This window comes from Myxocyprinus asiaticus, chromosome 33 (genome assembly GCF_019703515.2).
Source record: "Myxocyprinus asiaticus isolate MX2 ecotype Aquarium Trade chromosome 33, UBuf_Myxa_2, whole genome shotgun sequence".
NCBI classification, from domain to species: Eukaryota; Metazoa; Chordata; class Actinopteri; order Cypriniformes; family Catostomidae; genus Myxocyprinus; species Myxocyprinus asiaticus.
The window spans coordinates 44,316,542-44,333,648 of record NC_059376.1 but is presented as its reverse complement, the minus strand read 5'-3'; the positions used below and the strand labels follow the sequence as shown (position 1 = coordinate 44,333,648).

At 37.8% G+C, this 17,107-nt stretch overlaps 2 protein-coding genes across 2 annotated transcripts; both read right to left on the bottom strand.

Moving 5' to 3' along the window:
• Positions 1–899: 899 nt before the first annotated feature.
• On the bottom strand, positions 900–7,635 carry LOC127423853 (protein fem-1 homolog C). The gene is made up of 3 exons (XM_051668504.1): positions 7,258–7,635; positions 4,447–5,018; positions 900–3,107 (listed from the first exon to the last, which is right to left on the bottom strand). Exons 2-3 carry the CDS (start codon positions 4,988–4,990, stop codon positions 1,798–1,800), a joined length of 1,854 nt encoding a protein of 617 aa, XP_051524464.1. The 5' UTR covers positions 4,991–5,018; positions 7,258–7,635; the 3' UTR covers positions 900–1,797.
• A 2,612-nt stretch (positions 7,636–10,247) lies between these two features.
• Positions 10,248–14,426, bottom strand: LOC127423889 (transmembrane emp24 domain-containing protein 7-like). Its single transcript, XM_051668560.1, has 4 exons — positions 14,358–14,426; positions 13,486–13,661; positions 13,167–13,412; positions 10,248–11,565 (listed from the first exon to the last, which is right to left on the bottom strand). The coding sequence occupies exons 2-4, from the start codon at positions 13,651–13,653 to the stop codon at positions 11,329–11,331; spliced, it is 651 nt and encodes a 216-aa protein (XP_051524520.1). The 5' UTR covers positions 13,654–13,661; positions 14,358–14,426; the 3' UTR covers positions 10,248–11,328.
• Positions 14,427–17,107: the final 2,681 nt, after the last annotated feature.

The window sequence follows — 17,107 nt, the reverse complement described above, 5'->3', positions numbered from 1 at the left end:
ACTACAGCACATTTACATCTGAATCAAACTCAAAATCAGTGCTGTAATGTAGAACGAGCAGTGGGACAAAATATGCAATATTATTGGTCTTTTCACTTATTTTTTAAATATATGAACAATATCACTTTTATTATTAGTTTCTGTCTTTGCATTTTCATTGTATAGGCCCCAGATATAATAATGCAATGCATTGAAGTTGCATTGAGCAAATTAAGCAAATAACACAAATATTGAATTTTGTGTTTTATGTTTTTTGGTACAACAAAGTCTCCACTTTCAAATTTCTTCACATGATTGGGGGGAGGGGGGGCGTTCATCAAGAAAAGGTTGAGAACCACTGTTGTATTCCTTCAAAGGCGATGGAAAGTTTACATGAAATTGGTCCAGAGGCGGAACACCAGGATAATTGCATTTTAGACCATACATGGAATGATGATTTTTCAGTAGAGGACTTCTAAGTGTTTTCATGATGTAGATTGGAATGCAGGTGCAAAAAACGTCATATAAACAAAATAACCTGCTCTTCTCTCACTGTTGCTTGCGTGCTAGTGATTACCCCTCTGTGCTCATGTTTTTATTTTTTATGTATTTTGGGGGGGGGGCACAGCCATTGACCAGGAAAATAAAAAATGGCACTCCACGTCAAAAAGGTTGCCGACCCCTGCTGTAACTAGTCAAAGTTGTAAGTTACACATGGCTGATGCAACCGACCCCATTAGATTAAAAGTCACTGAGCAAAAATGGCTCAAAAAAGTAAAACTCCAGCAGCATTTAAGGCACGCAGATCACAGCTGATCTAATGAAATTGAATTCACACTTTTCTAAGTGTCCAACCTCTTTTTTTATCCAATAATAAGAGATGTACAGACCAGGAAAAAAAAAAAAACGTGCCAATCAGAGAAGTGCAACATGATTTATTGTCAATTATGATCTAAGCACATCAACAAGCATTATAGTGTAATATGAATATCAAATTTAACTGCAATAAAGTGCAAGTCCTTTGACAGTACTGTACATTTGATTCATTGACTAGTGTAAAACAATCCAGAGCCCTTGAGTTCAAACTGAAATGACCCAGAGCTGCAGATTCCAGAGAATGAAATATAATCGTCATCATCTCACACGAGCCAGATGAACTAAAAATAAATGGAGACTAGAAGCAGAGCTCCGTTCATATCACCACTGAATGACTTTAAACTTCACTACATGCTGTGCGGCAAAACATGTGAAGGCAGGTCAACCTGTGTTTACTTTTTACAGTTTCACTCAAAACAACTGAGTTCAAAGATTGTGAGATCTCAAGAGCTGACTTCCTCATGCCTGATCGCTCATTAGACTGTTTAATGCATCATGATCAGTTTAGTGTAAGAAATGAGGAGAGACTGAGGAAAAAGATTAATGTAAAAAATCAGAAACCAGTGGCACAAAATGCAGTAAGACAGAACAGTCCCGATATCACAGCCTGTGCATAGAAGAATAAAAGCACTTATGGTATCTGCAAACATGAAACACATCACAATGTTTGAGGAGCGTAATGACGGCGACCCGTTCCACTAATCACAACAATTCAGTGAGGGCAGAACCGTAAACATAAGCAACCACACTGTCAAGAAATCGGCAACAAAACCAGGCGTGTCCTACCGTCTTTGCATAGAGATCATCTTAATACAAAGCAAAGGAGATACAAACCTGTCAAGAAACAAGAGGAAATTGAACAGTAATCCAAGCAAAGATGGTAGGACTCTGTTAGGAGTTGTGCATGCAATCTTCTCCAGCAAAGGAAGATGGTCAGCATCACTATCTGTGCAGCAGCACAAAGGCCTCCAGTTTCTCAGGGATGTTTCCTCTGAACGTCAGACTGTGTTTGATAATGACTCGAGCGGCCAGACACTGCAGCGTGGTGTGATTGATGGGCTGGATGAGGTTCTTGGCCAGCTCCTTCTCGTCCAGCAGGTCACACGGTGTCTGTTTGAAGGAGTTGGTGCTGTCGAAGTGAGTGCCACAGGAAATCAGCAGGTTCATGATGTCGGGGTGGTTGTTGGATGCGGCGACGTGCAGCGGGCTGTTGTTGTCTTCGTCTCGACTGTTCACATCGGCACCACACTCCAACAGGATGGATGTCACCTGGAACGAGGGGAACTTGCAGACAGGATAGCGGCCCACGCACGTGGTGTTCCGGTCCACGGCCAGATGCAGAGGACTGTAGCCGTTCTTCCCGCAGGGCTGCAGCTTCAGGAACTTGTAGATGGTCTCTTTCTTGAAGTGATCCTGCTCCACGGTACACTGGACCTTCTCCAGCAGACAGATGAGGTGCAGGATTATGGACAGAACTTTGCTGAGTTGAGCCGGATCCGGACCGGGCTGCGGCTGTTTGACGGTGCGCTCGATCTCCAGAATGCTCTTTCCAAGGATCTCCATCAGGTCGTCGAAGGACACAGAGGTTCCCAGCAGGCCTTTGGCTCGGTCCTGCAGCATGAAGGAGAAAAGTTCGGCAAAAGACAACAGACTGCTGGCCGTCATGGGACTGAGAGGGTCCAAGTTTCTCTGCTGCATGTCAAGAGCGTACTTCCACAATTTGATGCATCTCTCGAAATTCCCAGAGTCCGCGTACACGGCACCCCGGTAGCGGATGTAGTAGGATGTGTCTGGGTGCGCCGGGCCGAGAATGCGCTCTCGAATAAGCAGGGCCTGCATTCTCATGTCATCGGGGTCTGCGATCAAGCCGTCCAGCTCCTCAAACGTGTTCACCTCTTTGGTGTAATCGTACGCCATGATGAGCTGCTTAGGTTCTTCTTTCAACAATATATCGTTAGAATCGCTGTATCGCAGATCCATGGCTCTCTTCCAGTACTTCAGCGCTCCTAAAAGATCTCTCTTCTTATCCACAAAAGTGGCTCCCAGCAGCTCCAGGGCATTAATGCGCTCCTTTTTATTTGTTTGAGGATGTTGTGTGAGGAAATCCACAATATTGGTGTGGCCCGTCACGCTAGCGGAGAGCAGCGGAGTCATTCCGTAACCGTCCTTCTCCATGGTGGCTCCAAACTTCAACAGCATCTTCAAGATCTCTAAACTGCCAGATTCAGCACAATCATGTAAAGCTGTGTTACCTTTAAAACACACAGAAAAGAAGTGGTTATAAATCCATCAATGAATACGACACTCACACAAAACTGCTCTAAGGGTTAGCCTACTGGAAGTTCCAGTAATACTTTGTTAAAGGAATCTTTATGATCCTTTTCTGCTAAGTGCTTCTGCACAATACTGAAAATAAGTGAAATGTTTTTAACACAGAGCCGGTCCTCACACAAACCCAAATGATCAAAGTAACTGATCAGTCGAGTCATGACTAGGGCTGGGCGATATGGCTACAAAAAACAAATCTCAAAATTAGGGTTACAGTTAGCCTATTGTCGATATTTGATAAATATATATCAATAATTATGTATTTGCTCTGACATGGCTTAAAAATGATTTTTATTTAAATCAGAGGAACCATAATTTCAACCAAACAGTCATTATGGCCAAATAGATTCAAAATGTTTAATGCATGAAGTAAAAAGTTACACATGCATGTTTTTCACAGTTATTCACTAAATGAACACAAAAAATAATGATAAATAATCATTTCCATTTATATGCACCAACATTCAATAATACATATCAATAAAAGGCATTATTTACCTACATATATAAAAAAATAAAAAAGATGTGTTAATCAGCAAAATGTGAAAAACTACAACTTCACTCACTTTTTTTTTTAACCAGCAGAATATTATTATACTACTAAATTGTTCTTGCAGGAGTGGGGACCCAGGCACATTTATTATGGTAATATAATTCTGATATCATAATGCACGGAATGAATGCACATCCCTGAATTATAATTTTTTTGCACATTTACATGAACCGCTCAGGAAATGTGTCAATGGAATGACCCATCACAGGGGTGGCCGAAATTACAACTCAAAATCAAGCAGAAATATATCTTCATATTTACAATTAAAGCTTCATTACGAGTACTTTCTATGACCTCCCCCCCAACATCAAACCTTCATAAGGGGGGTCAGACCCCACAAACCCCCTTATAATTCTTAATAATAATAATAATTAACACCCTGCACCTCACAATAAAATCAAAGCCTTATTTTTATAAGGTCCAAAACAATTACATTCATAAATAATATAAGCAATGTTTTTATTAATTAATAAATAACATTATGAATTACCACTGGATACACATGGACTACAAACTAGCTAAATCAGCTCTGAATTAAGTTGCAGTAAACCATCCTGACGGCACAAAGTCTGAAAACTGGTCGAAGTTTGTTGGTATTTTATGCTGCAACTGTGCAAAGACTTCAGAAGATCAACTTGTCACATTTTGCAGATTAAGAATTATTCACAGAATAATTTGCTACATGAACAACATTCATTGTGCCGCTTTACCTTTCACACTTTTCCTGTTGACGTCGGCCCCTTTCTCCAGCAAATACTGCGCGATCTCCTTGTGGCCTTTATAACACGATATCATGAGACACGTGTGACCGTGTCTGTTGGCCACCTCCAGATCTGCTTTGTGCTCCACCAAATATTTGACAATATCCAAATGTCCATCGAAACACGCGGCTCTCAGAGGAGTGGAGTTAGTAAGTGTCGTGTTGTTCACAGAGGCACCGTGACCCAGTAAAGACTGGACGACTTTCAAATGTCCCGCCGCAGATGCGGCCCAGAGCGGCGGCGCTCCCTCAATGATCTCACCATCGAAATTCACGGATCCTCCGATCTCCACAGGAGCGCAGCAGCATTCGATGAGGTATTCCACCAGCTCCAGGTGGCCGTAACGGGCAGCCATTAATAATGGTGTCGCTCCGTTCGTTTTCTCCGCCATGAGCTTCATCACTTCATGATCGCTCTTATTCTCTAAAAGTTTCTGCAGAAGACGGAGTTTGCCATCTCTGGCTGCGTTGAAAACAGCAGTTTTTAAATCCATGGCATCGAGTTTGCCCTCGGGCTCCGTCCTACCAACACAAACATGAGACATTCAGAAAATGAATCAGGGATATTGAACATGTTAATGCATTGTGTAGTTTTACGATTTCAGTTTTTGTGTAGCATTACAGTTGAAGGTAGTGTCCAGTCACACATCAGTGAATTGTAATGTTCTATTATTATTTTTAAAACATGTTTTCTATGGTTTAGAACTGCAAAAGCAGTGCCCAAATTGTTTTAGAACTGCAAAATGTGTTTTTTCCACATCAGTTGTCATCTGACCATATACTGTATATATATATAATGTTATTTGTATCTTTAATTGCGGCTCTCTTAAAATGTTAGACTGTTATGTGTTCAAAAGATCCAATCCATGTTCAATGGAAATTAATTATTGTTAGATCAATAAAACAGCTTTTGTAAGTCTTTATGCATTTTAAAGCATAATTTCTATGCAAAACAGTGATCTGATGACAAAATGATGTAAGTGGCAAAATATCGATATTGATCTACTGTGTTTTTGCTCGGTAATCGGTATCGTAGTAGCGCCCAAACATTTTTTCATATTGTAAATCCCAAGTAAAGAATTCCTACCCCGAGACAAAATAGAATAATGTCATTTTTAGCACTGTAATTTTTAATATGTGCCAGAAATAATATTTATATAATATTTGTTTTATTTTATTTGTATTGAATGCCAAGTTTTCTTTAGAACTTGTGTTTATTTTTTTAGCTTAAATGTAACTCACTGAGAGCTATATTTCATAAAACATTACTGATTAATTGGTTGTAATTTTGAACTAGTAGCGTTAACACTATCTTAAGTTATTCTCAAAGCATAATTCACTACAACATTCAATACATCACAGAAAACCAAAGGTTTAAATTTGTAAGGCATGAAAACACGTTCACAAGACCAACAAATGTTTACTGTTGACACATACACACACACACACACACACACACACACACACACAGACACATACACACAGACACACACACACATATAGACACACTCACACAGACACACACACAAACACACAGACACACACACACAGACACACACACACAGACACACACACAAACACACAGACACACACACAGAGACACACACACTCACACACACACAAACACATACACACAGACACACACACATATAGACACACTCACACAGACACACACACAAACACACACACACACACAGACACACTCACACAGACACACACACAAACACACAGACACACACACACACAAACACACAGACACACACACACACACAAACACACAGACACACACACAAACACACAGACACACACACAGAGACACACACACTCACACACAAACACACACACACTCACACAGACACTCACACACATACACACACACACACACATATAGACACACTCACACAGACACACACACAAACACACACACACAGACACACACACACACACACAGAGACACACACACTCACACACAAACACACACACAAACACACAGACACTCACACACAGACACACACACAAACACACACACAGACACACACAGACACAAAGACACACCACACACACATACACACAAACACACACTCACACAGACACACAAACACACAGACACACACACATATAGACACACTCACACAGACACACACACACAGACACACAAACACACACTCACACAGACACACAAACACACACACACACACACATATAGACACACTCACACAGACACACACACACACAGACACACACTCACAAACACAAACACAGACACACACACACTCACATATAGACACACACTCACATATAGACACACACACCTGAAACTATCTCATGGTTTCGAGACTGTTTTAGTGCATTTATAACATATAAAGGATTATGTACAGTCAATATAGCAAAACAAACCTCGACAAGTATTACAGAACATAAAATACTAATTTGAGAAGAATGAGTGTGGAGTGATATGAGACAATGATACAGTTTAACCACAGAGAATGTGAACATTAACAATCACAATCAACTATTTTATAAAGTCATGTATCGGTATTAATGAGTTACTGATGTAGATCATCAGTAATATTCAGTACTGTGTTTCATTTCAAACAACTAGACTGATGTTTAATTAAATTAGTCATGTACTTTGGCATGTGGAGTTTTGCAGTTAAAGGTAGAAGCTTTATTACACATTATATAACAGTGTTAATGTGATATGTGTGTGTAATTGAGTGTTAATAACATCATCAGGTTGGAGGCCGCGTGTAACCCTTACCTCTGATCATTCACGGCGTTTTCACTTTCACTGTCTTGATTTGATCCTTTAACGACTCGTTTATTCTTATTTAACGACAGGGAAATGTCGTAATCCACGACTGTGATGATACTTTAACTCATGCCCGACTCAAAATAATATAAAACGCTACTGTGGCTCTTCCTCCCCCGCGACACCCGCTTCCTGTAACATCGAGTGAGATTCTTCTGATTAAACTCGATCAGTGCGACTCAATGTTCCGCTACACACTCAACAAACACACATTATGATCATTTTTAGGTCAATTTCTGCCAGTCATCTTTCTGTCTGTCTTTCGCCTGATGAATGTTGTTGAGCAGCTTGTTACAGTGTATCAGCAGCCCAAAGGTCCCGCCCCATTCCGGTGATTGACAGCGCGATGATCCAATCACTGTCTGTCCGGAACATTCACATTTAAACGAAAACAGTCACGACACGAGATGCGTCTGAGCGCTTTTAATAACATGGATATGTGAGACATGATTATAATGAGTTTAGAAAAGGATCTATGAAACAGTTGTTTAGTGAATAATAAAATGTTGACTCTCGATGGATGTACTGTTACATCATCTTCAACAGCGAAGAAATTAATTGTTATATTTGATATCAATCTGTCCTTTGAAAATCACATTTCCAATGTTTGTAGAACAGCATTCTTCCATCTAAGAAATATTGCTAAATTATGACACATGCTCTCTGTTGCTGATGCCGAAAAACTAATTAATGCATTCATGACCTCAAGACTAGATTATTGTAATGCATTACTGGGAGGATGTCCAGCAAGATTAATAAATAAACTTCAATTGGTTCAAAATGCAGCAGCCAGAGTGCTGACGAGAACAAAGAAATATGATCATATAAGCCCCATTTTATCATCGTTACATTGTCTACCTTTTCAATTTCATGTTAATTTTAAAATTCTGTTAACTACATAGAAAGCTTTGAATGGTCTAGCTACACAGTACTTAAGTGACCTTCTGACATGCTATATTTAATTTAATTAATTAATTTTTAATTTAATTAATTTATTTTATTTATTTATCACACATTATACACTTGCACATATACAGTGAAATTCTTTTTTTTTTTTTCACATAGCTAGGCTGGGGTCAGAGTGCAGGGTCAGCCATGATACAGCACCCCTGGAGCAGATGGGGTCAAGGGCCTTGCTCAAGGGCCCAACGGTGGCATCATGGCAGTGTTGGGGCTTGAACCTCTGACCATCTAGTCAGTAACCCAGAGCCTTAACCGCCAAGCCACCACTGCCCCTATATTCCATCACGTTCATTACGATCACAAAATTCTGGCCTGTTAATAGTTCCTAGAATATCAAAATCCACAGAAGGAGGTAGATCCTTTTCCTATTTGGCTCCTAAACTTTGGAATAGTCTCCCTAACACTGTTCGGGATGCAGACACACTCACTCAGTTTAAGTCTAGACTAAAGACTCATCTATTTAGCCAGACATACACCTAATTTATCCTTCAACTCACAATTAGGCTGCTTTAGTTAGGTCTGCTGGAACCAGAAACATTTCTCAGAAACATTTCTCATAATCTATAACTCTGCAATAAATTGAATGGCATCTACACTAATATTATTCTATTTGTTTCCATGTCTCAACCTCAGGATTCATATCCCAGAACAGGCCAGATCCAGCTCTGTTCCTGCTTGGTGTTGGACTCCACTGCTATGTGTGTCTGAGTGATGATGACTAAATGCAGCCGGTGCCAGCCAGACATCACTTCAATCTTTTATGATGGACTTCAGAGGATGAACTGATGCCAGCTCCAACTGTAAGACATGGGATACTTCATATGCCACTGTCTGAACCTTGGACTTAGGATGGACCCCACCAAACCTCACCGAAATGACCTGCTGGTTGAACTGTGATGCACCTCACTGATCTCTGCCTGCATCACCTTTATCTATTGATGGACTACACTCTTATAATGGAATACATAGATTATCAATTAACTGCCAACAAAAGCCTTCATCAGCCAACTAACAAAGGACAATGCATCTATGTGAACTTCTGCAGTTAATCCAGGATGAACTTCAAAGACATTAGTCATTAATCTTACAGTTCATATAAAATCTGTTAAACACTGACCCTTAACACTTACTTAGTTTACTCATTTTAACCCATGACTTGCACTGCACATAAATAACTAATATTGTCATTATATTCATGATGTTAGTCAGAGGGGAACTGGCCCCCACAGTGAGTCTGGTTTCTCTCAAGGTTATTTTTCTCCATTAATCAACATCTTATGGAGTTTTGTGTTCCTTGCCACAGTCGCCTTCAGCATTAAATACAATTATTTAATTATTTTTATACACAATTTACAATCATATTAAATCAAACTACACAATGATGACTCTAAGACTTTATAGATATTAGATTCAATTTCTGTTAATGCATGATTTCCTGTAAAGCTGCTTTGAAACGATGTGTGTTGTGAAAAGTGCTATACAAATAAAAATGACTTGAACTATGGAAACACATTCATAAGAATGCAAGTAGCGTCAAATAATGTTTTTCACACATATTTGCCTTTTCACTGTAAAATAATTTATCTTCAGCGCCCTCCAGAGAGTTCACCAGGAAGTCTTTATAATAGTGTTACATTTATTATTAACATTACTAACTCATTAGGTATAATGAACTAACAATGAACAACATATTTTTACAGCATTTATTAATCTTAGTTAATGTTCATTTTTTACATTTTAATTTAATGTTAGTTCATACTAATGTTAGCACATATAACTTAATTAAAAAAGTATTAGAATATTACTCATTGTTAGTTCATGTTAACAAATATACAGTAACTTTGAAGTGTTACCAAAAACTCACTGTAAAGAGGTTAGTGTGGATTTGTGATTTATTCTTCATACCACTGTGTTGGTAAAGCACAATTGTGTTAAGAAAACATTTATTTTAATGCCTAGAAAATACAATTGTGATGTCCAGATTTAATAAATTGAGTCAATAAAGAGAAACCTGTTTAGACTCACATTGAACATTTGAACTGAGAGTTCATATCTTTAAGTGATGTTTCTAGATTTATGGAAAGCAAAATACATAAGAATAAAACAGACTAGCTAATGCAGCGTTTAAAATGATTATTTTTCTCAAATTAATTTCGTGCACTGGCACACTCACCGTTTTATGAGTAAATGGACTCAATGCAATTCTAAAGCTATCAAAGCAAAACCAGCTCATAAAATACAGGCCAGATCTATAAATAAAGCAATTTTTTGGGCCTTTTAATCGACATTGATCAGATATGCTGTGATTCGTATGGACACACGTTCTAAGGGTCATTTATAGATTCATCAGAGCGCTGTATCGTTATGAGACAGAACTGCTCATTTGACATCTGGATATTCAATAATTCACCCAAATATATAAAAGTGAATAAAACATTTGTCAGTTTTCAGTATATGTAATGTTTTATGAAGATGCTGTGAGGCGTTCAAGACATTTATTACCCCAAACAAAGGTAAAGAAATCAATGCACAGCTATTAAAAAAACAGCTCATATAAAACACACCAATTACAACGTCATGAAGAGAAATATGACTATGAGAAACAGTAGCTGTAGGCAGGAATGCCCATTTGCACAACACAAATCAAATAAAACTGATAGTGGATCTATTTAGACTGAACTAATGTTTCAAGTCCATTCATATTACTATTATAATAATTACCAGTGATGATGATGATGATACAATGTTCAAACAACAATAGTGTGTCTAATAGATCTGCAGTGTCTGTACATCCGTTCTATCAATACATCCGTTAATGTTCACTTACACTTCTGAGTAAAAATCCAACACACATCAACAAAATAAATTGTTGAAAATCAAACTGAACATATCATTTCCCGGATATGAATCCTCAGTTCACACACAGGACTAAAGGAAGCAAGATCAAAATGTTTAATTTAAATGACTCTATTTTATATATGACTTCCTTTAAAAACCCCTTCGAGATGTGACCGTGTCCGAGGTCACCGTGTGTGATGAGCGATGAACCTGCGAGCGTTACGATCCAACACGAGTCGTGGTGGTTTTCTTGTCTGAGAAGAAGCTCCTCAGAAGAACCACCTGACTGATACTGACCACTAACAGGATGAAGGCCTCTCCGGTGGACCAGAACGCCACTCTAGTGTTCAGATCTTCTGCTCGACCGCGGCTTTGAGCTTCTCGCAGACGGCAATGCGTCTGATAGTCGATGACGGATTTCAAAGCCTCATGAATGGAGACACATGCAGATTCCATCTGAAACAAAGTGAGAACAGTTTAACACACAGGAAACAGTGTCAGCAGTTTTGGTTCACACTATTGGTGATCTACTTCAAGCACGTTATGATGCGTCTCTGACATATACACATCTCAAAAGAGAAATGTACAATAATATGATCAACAGTTTTAGGAAAATATGCCAGTGGTGTCTCCTACTTCATATTAAAAGTAACAGTGTGGGTTCAATACAAGTTAAACACAATATACAGCATTTATAGCATATTTGTAGCATGCTGATTAACACGAATATGAATTCACTCACTTATCGTTTACTGAACTGCAAAAGTTCCAGTGAGACACTTACAATGGAAGTCAATGGGGTCAATCTGTAAACATTAAAATACTCACTGTTTCAAAAGTATAGACACAAGACATAAACAATATGTGTGTTAACATGATTTTACTGTGATAAAATCACTTACTAACCACATCTGTGGAAAGATATAGACAATTTTACAACCTCGTTGTCATGACGATTAAATCCTGCAGTCCCAGTATTGTCTATATCTTCACACAGATGTGGTTAGTAAGTGATTTAATCACAGTAAAATCATGTTAACACACATATTGTTTATGTCTTGTGTTTATACTTTTGAAACAGTGAGTATTTTAATGTTTACAGATTGACCCTATTGCTTTTTTTTAACAATTCGAATGAATTGTTGTGGAAATTAGAGGTCGACCGATAGTGGAGTTTGCCGATACTGCTAACTAAGGTGGTGAAATAAAAAACAAATAACCGATTAGTCGGCTGATAGTTTTTAAAACTGATTTATCGAATTAAAAAAAAAAAAAAACGTTCTTAGCCTTTCATTACTATGACCAAGAGTCTAAAATGAGTGATATCCCAGATGCAGTTTATTGTGCATCCAAAAGTCCAATAATAACCAGAAAATATTTGAGGATTTGGAGCATAACGCAGGACACGATGTATGTGCTGATGGGACACGTTTCCATATAGTCACGGTTTTATTTTCATGCTCTCGCTTCAATTTAGAACACTTGATTAAGTAATCAAAATAACCAAATTTGCACTGAAGTGAGGATAAAAATATGGATGAATATTGTCAGTCAGTGATTGTTTTTATTTCACCTCTAGATGCCACTGTTATACTGAATCCTCCAGCGCCGAACACAGAAGAAGAAAATAAAGGGATATATCGGTCTACCTCTAGTGGAAATCAACATTATTATACAAATGCTGTAACTTGAGCTTGAAGATGAAATGTGTAATTTCTGCCACCAAATAGAATTAAAAAATAAACAATGTTTTCAAACAGCTTTCTGAATATGCCCCCCCGTACAAAAAATAGTCCCGCCCCCAACTCCCGTCATTGGTCGAGTCAGTGTTGTTGTGTCAGGCTGTACGGGTCGCTCAAAACAAACAGAGGAATTGTTATAGTGCCACAGAGACAGTGTTTACAGTTGAGAGAATTAACCTAACCCAATACAATCATTTGGTCAAATCTCATTCATTTTAAACAGTCATATAACAGTAAAGCACATATTTTTAAACATCTGATCCACACTACTTATCTATGTGATTCGAATACATCATGAGTGTAAGAATGAATCACCTGTGTTACAGCAGTAACTCTGTTCTCATTGGGGAAAAGTGGAGGATCGTCACCGACTTGAAAGTCAAAATACACCGTCTTGTGTGTAAAGGTGGAGAATTCATTGCTGAAGCAGAACTTATAAGTGCCGTTTCTCGCTGCAGTGAATGTAAAGCTGTCGTACTGTTTCTTCATTTCTTTATACAGAACTGTTCCATCAGGATCCTCCAGACGACAGTCAACATCATAATGACCTCCAGTCACCACCTGCACAAACAGTCATCATGTCAAACGACAGGTTAATGCACTGATAATAATCATAGTTCTGAAGGATAGTTACCTGGAACTCAAGAGTGCATTTAGTGCCGATAATAATGTCCTCATAGAAACACTGTTTGCCGTTATCCGGCAGCTCGAATGTGAGTTCAGAAGCACGAACACACCCAAACATCAGCAGCACAAACCAGAACAACATCTTTATTATCTCCTGCAGCACTGAACGATCCATGAAGACACCTGTGAACAAACACACACACACACACACACACACACAGACAGACAGACACACAGACAGACAAACAAACAAAACACACAGACAGACAAACAAACAAAACACACACACAGACAAACACACACACATACACAGACAGACAGACAAACAAACAAACACACACACAGACAAACAAACACACAGACAAACAAACACACACACACACACACACACACATACACAGAGACAGACAAACAAACAAACACACAGACAAACAGACAAACAAACAAACAGACAAACACACACACAGACAAACAAACAAACAAACAAACAGACAGACAGACAAATATACAGATACATATACACACACACACACACACACACACACACACACACACACACACACACACACATGATCGAATCTGATCACATCATCACCATCTCCTATCAATATTTAATGAAGTAATACTGATAATAACAGTAGCATTCACTCCACTGATGTCTGACGTTTATTATATTAAATATAAAATCTGCTCAATAAAGCTCGCGTGTCCCGGAAATCGACTGATGACACGGAGATTAAATGCACGAGACTCAACAGCTCGCGCAGAACGTGTTTAAATACAATCATGTGCACAAAAATGATTATATCAATAAATCTGCTGCACTAAATTATCGATTTTAATCCAAATACCGAAGATGAATCGATGAATGCCGCTTACCTCCAAACTCAGCCGGTGTTACAATATATTCATTTCCTGAGAAATTGTGTTCCTGTGGCCGGAGCTCACATGAATATTCATTAATTAAATCAGTGGGCGTAGCAACATGAATATTAATTATTATCACAAGTGGGCGGGTCATACATGAATATTCATTAATTATACTGACATGCGCGTTGAGGTGGAACTGAAACGCGCAGCACCGACATGATTCAGCTTTTATGAAGGATTATTTCGAAAAGGTAATAAAAAGTGTTGACAAAGTTAAGTCTAAACTACATGTTTACATTTCCGTAACAATAATTGGTTTTGTTAAAAGTGGTTTTTTTTCAGTCAGTGCGCTTTGTGTGGTCTTGCATGAATGATTATTGTTGGGATACAATTCGTTTAAGTATTTTTCCACAAAGAGGTGTTTTTCAAAATCTGCCAGTGACAAAATACTCTCATTCAGTCTGCAGTTTCTGAGTCTTAACACCTTATAGCAAATGTGCCATCCATGTGGGTCACTTATCAGTTTATGCAGTAACATGAAATTGCACCTTAAAATGCATAAAATGTTGATTAATACTTTGTTTTCGTGATACAGTCTTATTTTGTAGTGTGCAGATGCACAGTTTGCTATGATGCAAGTAGAGAAGTACACAGTTACCACAACATTTATTTTATTATATTTTGGTGACAGGAAATAGTACATATCATACGCTGTCATGGCCAATATCATGGATGTGATGCTTTGCATTGGTGATGCACGTGTTTCTACAGAAGACATAACAGATTTTTGTTTTGTATTTGGGAGCAGATATCCTTACAATACACTGTAACTGGACATTTCACTGTGGTAATATTAAAACTTATTTGGAATTTCAGGTTGCTTTACAAACTTTAAATGTGTATAAACCTGACATGATCTTGTTTAAATAAATGCATACTCATGTGATGTCATTGTCTCTTTCAGATTGAGCTGCAGTCGCTGGTACGACTGGCAAAGTGTGATCCAGGCAAAAATGGGGGCTGTTTCATTTTGCACAGTCTGCCAAGGATTTCATAAACTGTTTTTCTGGGATACTTGCTAATCTTGTGTTTTATTTCATGTGTTTTTGAAGCTTTCCTTATCTTTCCTATAAGAATCACACTCGTTTGTGACTGCTTTCTCATTTGTTAGAGTATGGTAACATTATTTAATGTGACTAATATTTATATAACATATAACGGAGAAGATTGGAATTGGTGCAACATGTCTTTGATGTGTTCAGTGGATGATTTGTCATTGTACATACAGAATACAGGACTTGAAAATAAGAGATGAGAATAACACCTGTGAGTGAGACTTGATTGTTCTGGATCATATATTTAATCATTTATTTAATGCTAGTGACTATCAATTCTATACTGATCAATTCTGTACTTTTTTTTAAATGTTTGTTACAGGGAACATTCAGATGCAGTTATATACAGTTAAACACATTGCTTATTATATCACACTTGTGATCACTAAGCATTGTAAGTTCTTCTGGTATATATTTTTAGTTAATTTAGCTATAAGTAATAAAATGTTTAAACCCTTTAAAGAATGAAACATAAACTGTATAATAGAGCTGTGCTGATAGAGATTCAGTAGTTGCTTATTTCATTCTTTTATTGCAGTTTCACTGTAAATACTCATTTTAGTGTTCAATAAAAGTAACATTTACCCACAAGCCTATTTTGGAAAGATTTTATCTGTCAAACTGAGGAAAAGGACTCTAAAGTGAGGATATGTTAACATTAGTCAGAAAAGAGTAAGTTAACTCATCACCATGGATCATTATAAGTTGGATGCTTTCATGCAACATATTAATGAAGACATGCTTAAATAAAATGATGAAATAGGCCACAGTGCAACACGTGGTCAAATAACAGACAATATAGTTTATTTCATGTTCATGAGGGGAAATAAGTTATTAGTCCCATAGTCAGGGACTGTTTATTAAATGAAATAGTGACAGAATAATCACACCAAAACAGGTTCTGATATTTTTATTAAATCACCGATATTTCTGCAGGTTTATTACGGTCACTGTTGTTGTAGAGTCACCAAATTATAACAACGTATAGACATATGAAATGAAAGATATAAAAGAAAAAAAAGCACTATGTGGACTACTTTTTTATATATATAAAGTTTGCTCCGTTGTTTTCTAACTTTACTAATACCTTCTTCATTGAATGCTGTATTCAGTAACACAAAACTAATAAAAACTCATATTTTACAAACTGTAAACGTTTACAAAAATCTGAATACTGTCATTTATACATACTTTATTCGACACTGAATCTTAAATCCCCTTTCAAAATAATCCTCCATAAAAGTTGAATCATGACGGTGGTGCGCTTGTTTCAGTTCCACCTCAAAGCGCATGTCAGGATAATTAATGAATATTCATGTATACTCCGCCCACTGGATCACGTGATAATGAATATTCATTTATGCTCCACCCACTGGAAGGCATGATACTTAATGAATATTCATATATGCTCCGCCCACTGGAACACAATTTCTCAGGAACTGAATATATTGTAACACCGGAAGCAGGAAGTTGTTAGTCGGGTGACATTGCACGTAAGTACGTAATTACGTCACAGAGATCCGCCACAGCCTTATGACAGCATCAGAAAAGATAGTTTGGAATGTATAGAAGGACATAGCACAGTTGATTGTTTTATTGGGGCAAAACTACATACAGAAGAAAATAATGGGATCGTTGTAAACC

Bases quoted from the DNA above. Each gene is read 5' to 3' on its own strand.
- LOC127423853 (XM_051668504.1), bottom strand. From the start codon at position 4,990: ATGGATTTAAAAACTGCTGTTTTCAACGCAGCCAGAGATGGCAAACTC. The intron at 3,108-4,446 runs GTAAAGCGGCAC...TGTGTTTTAAAG, and splicing joins CAACAGGAAAAGTGTGAAAG to GTAACACAGCTTTACATGAT.
- LOC127423889 (XM_051668560.1), bottom strand. From the start codon at position 13,653: ATGGATCGTTCAGTGCTGCAGGAGATAATAAAGATGTTGTTCTGGTTT. The intron at 13,413-13,485 runs GTAACTATCCTT...CTGTTTGTGCAG, and splicing joins AATGCACTCTTGAGTTCCAG to GTGGTGACTGGAGGTCATTA. The intron at 11,566-13,166 runs GTGATTCATTCT...ACTTTGTTTCAG, and splicing joins GAGTTACTGCTGTAACACAG to ATGGAATCTGCATGTGTCTC.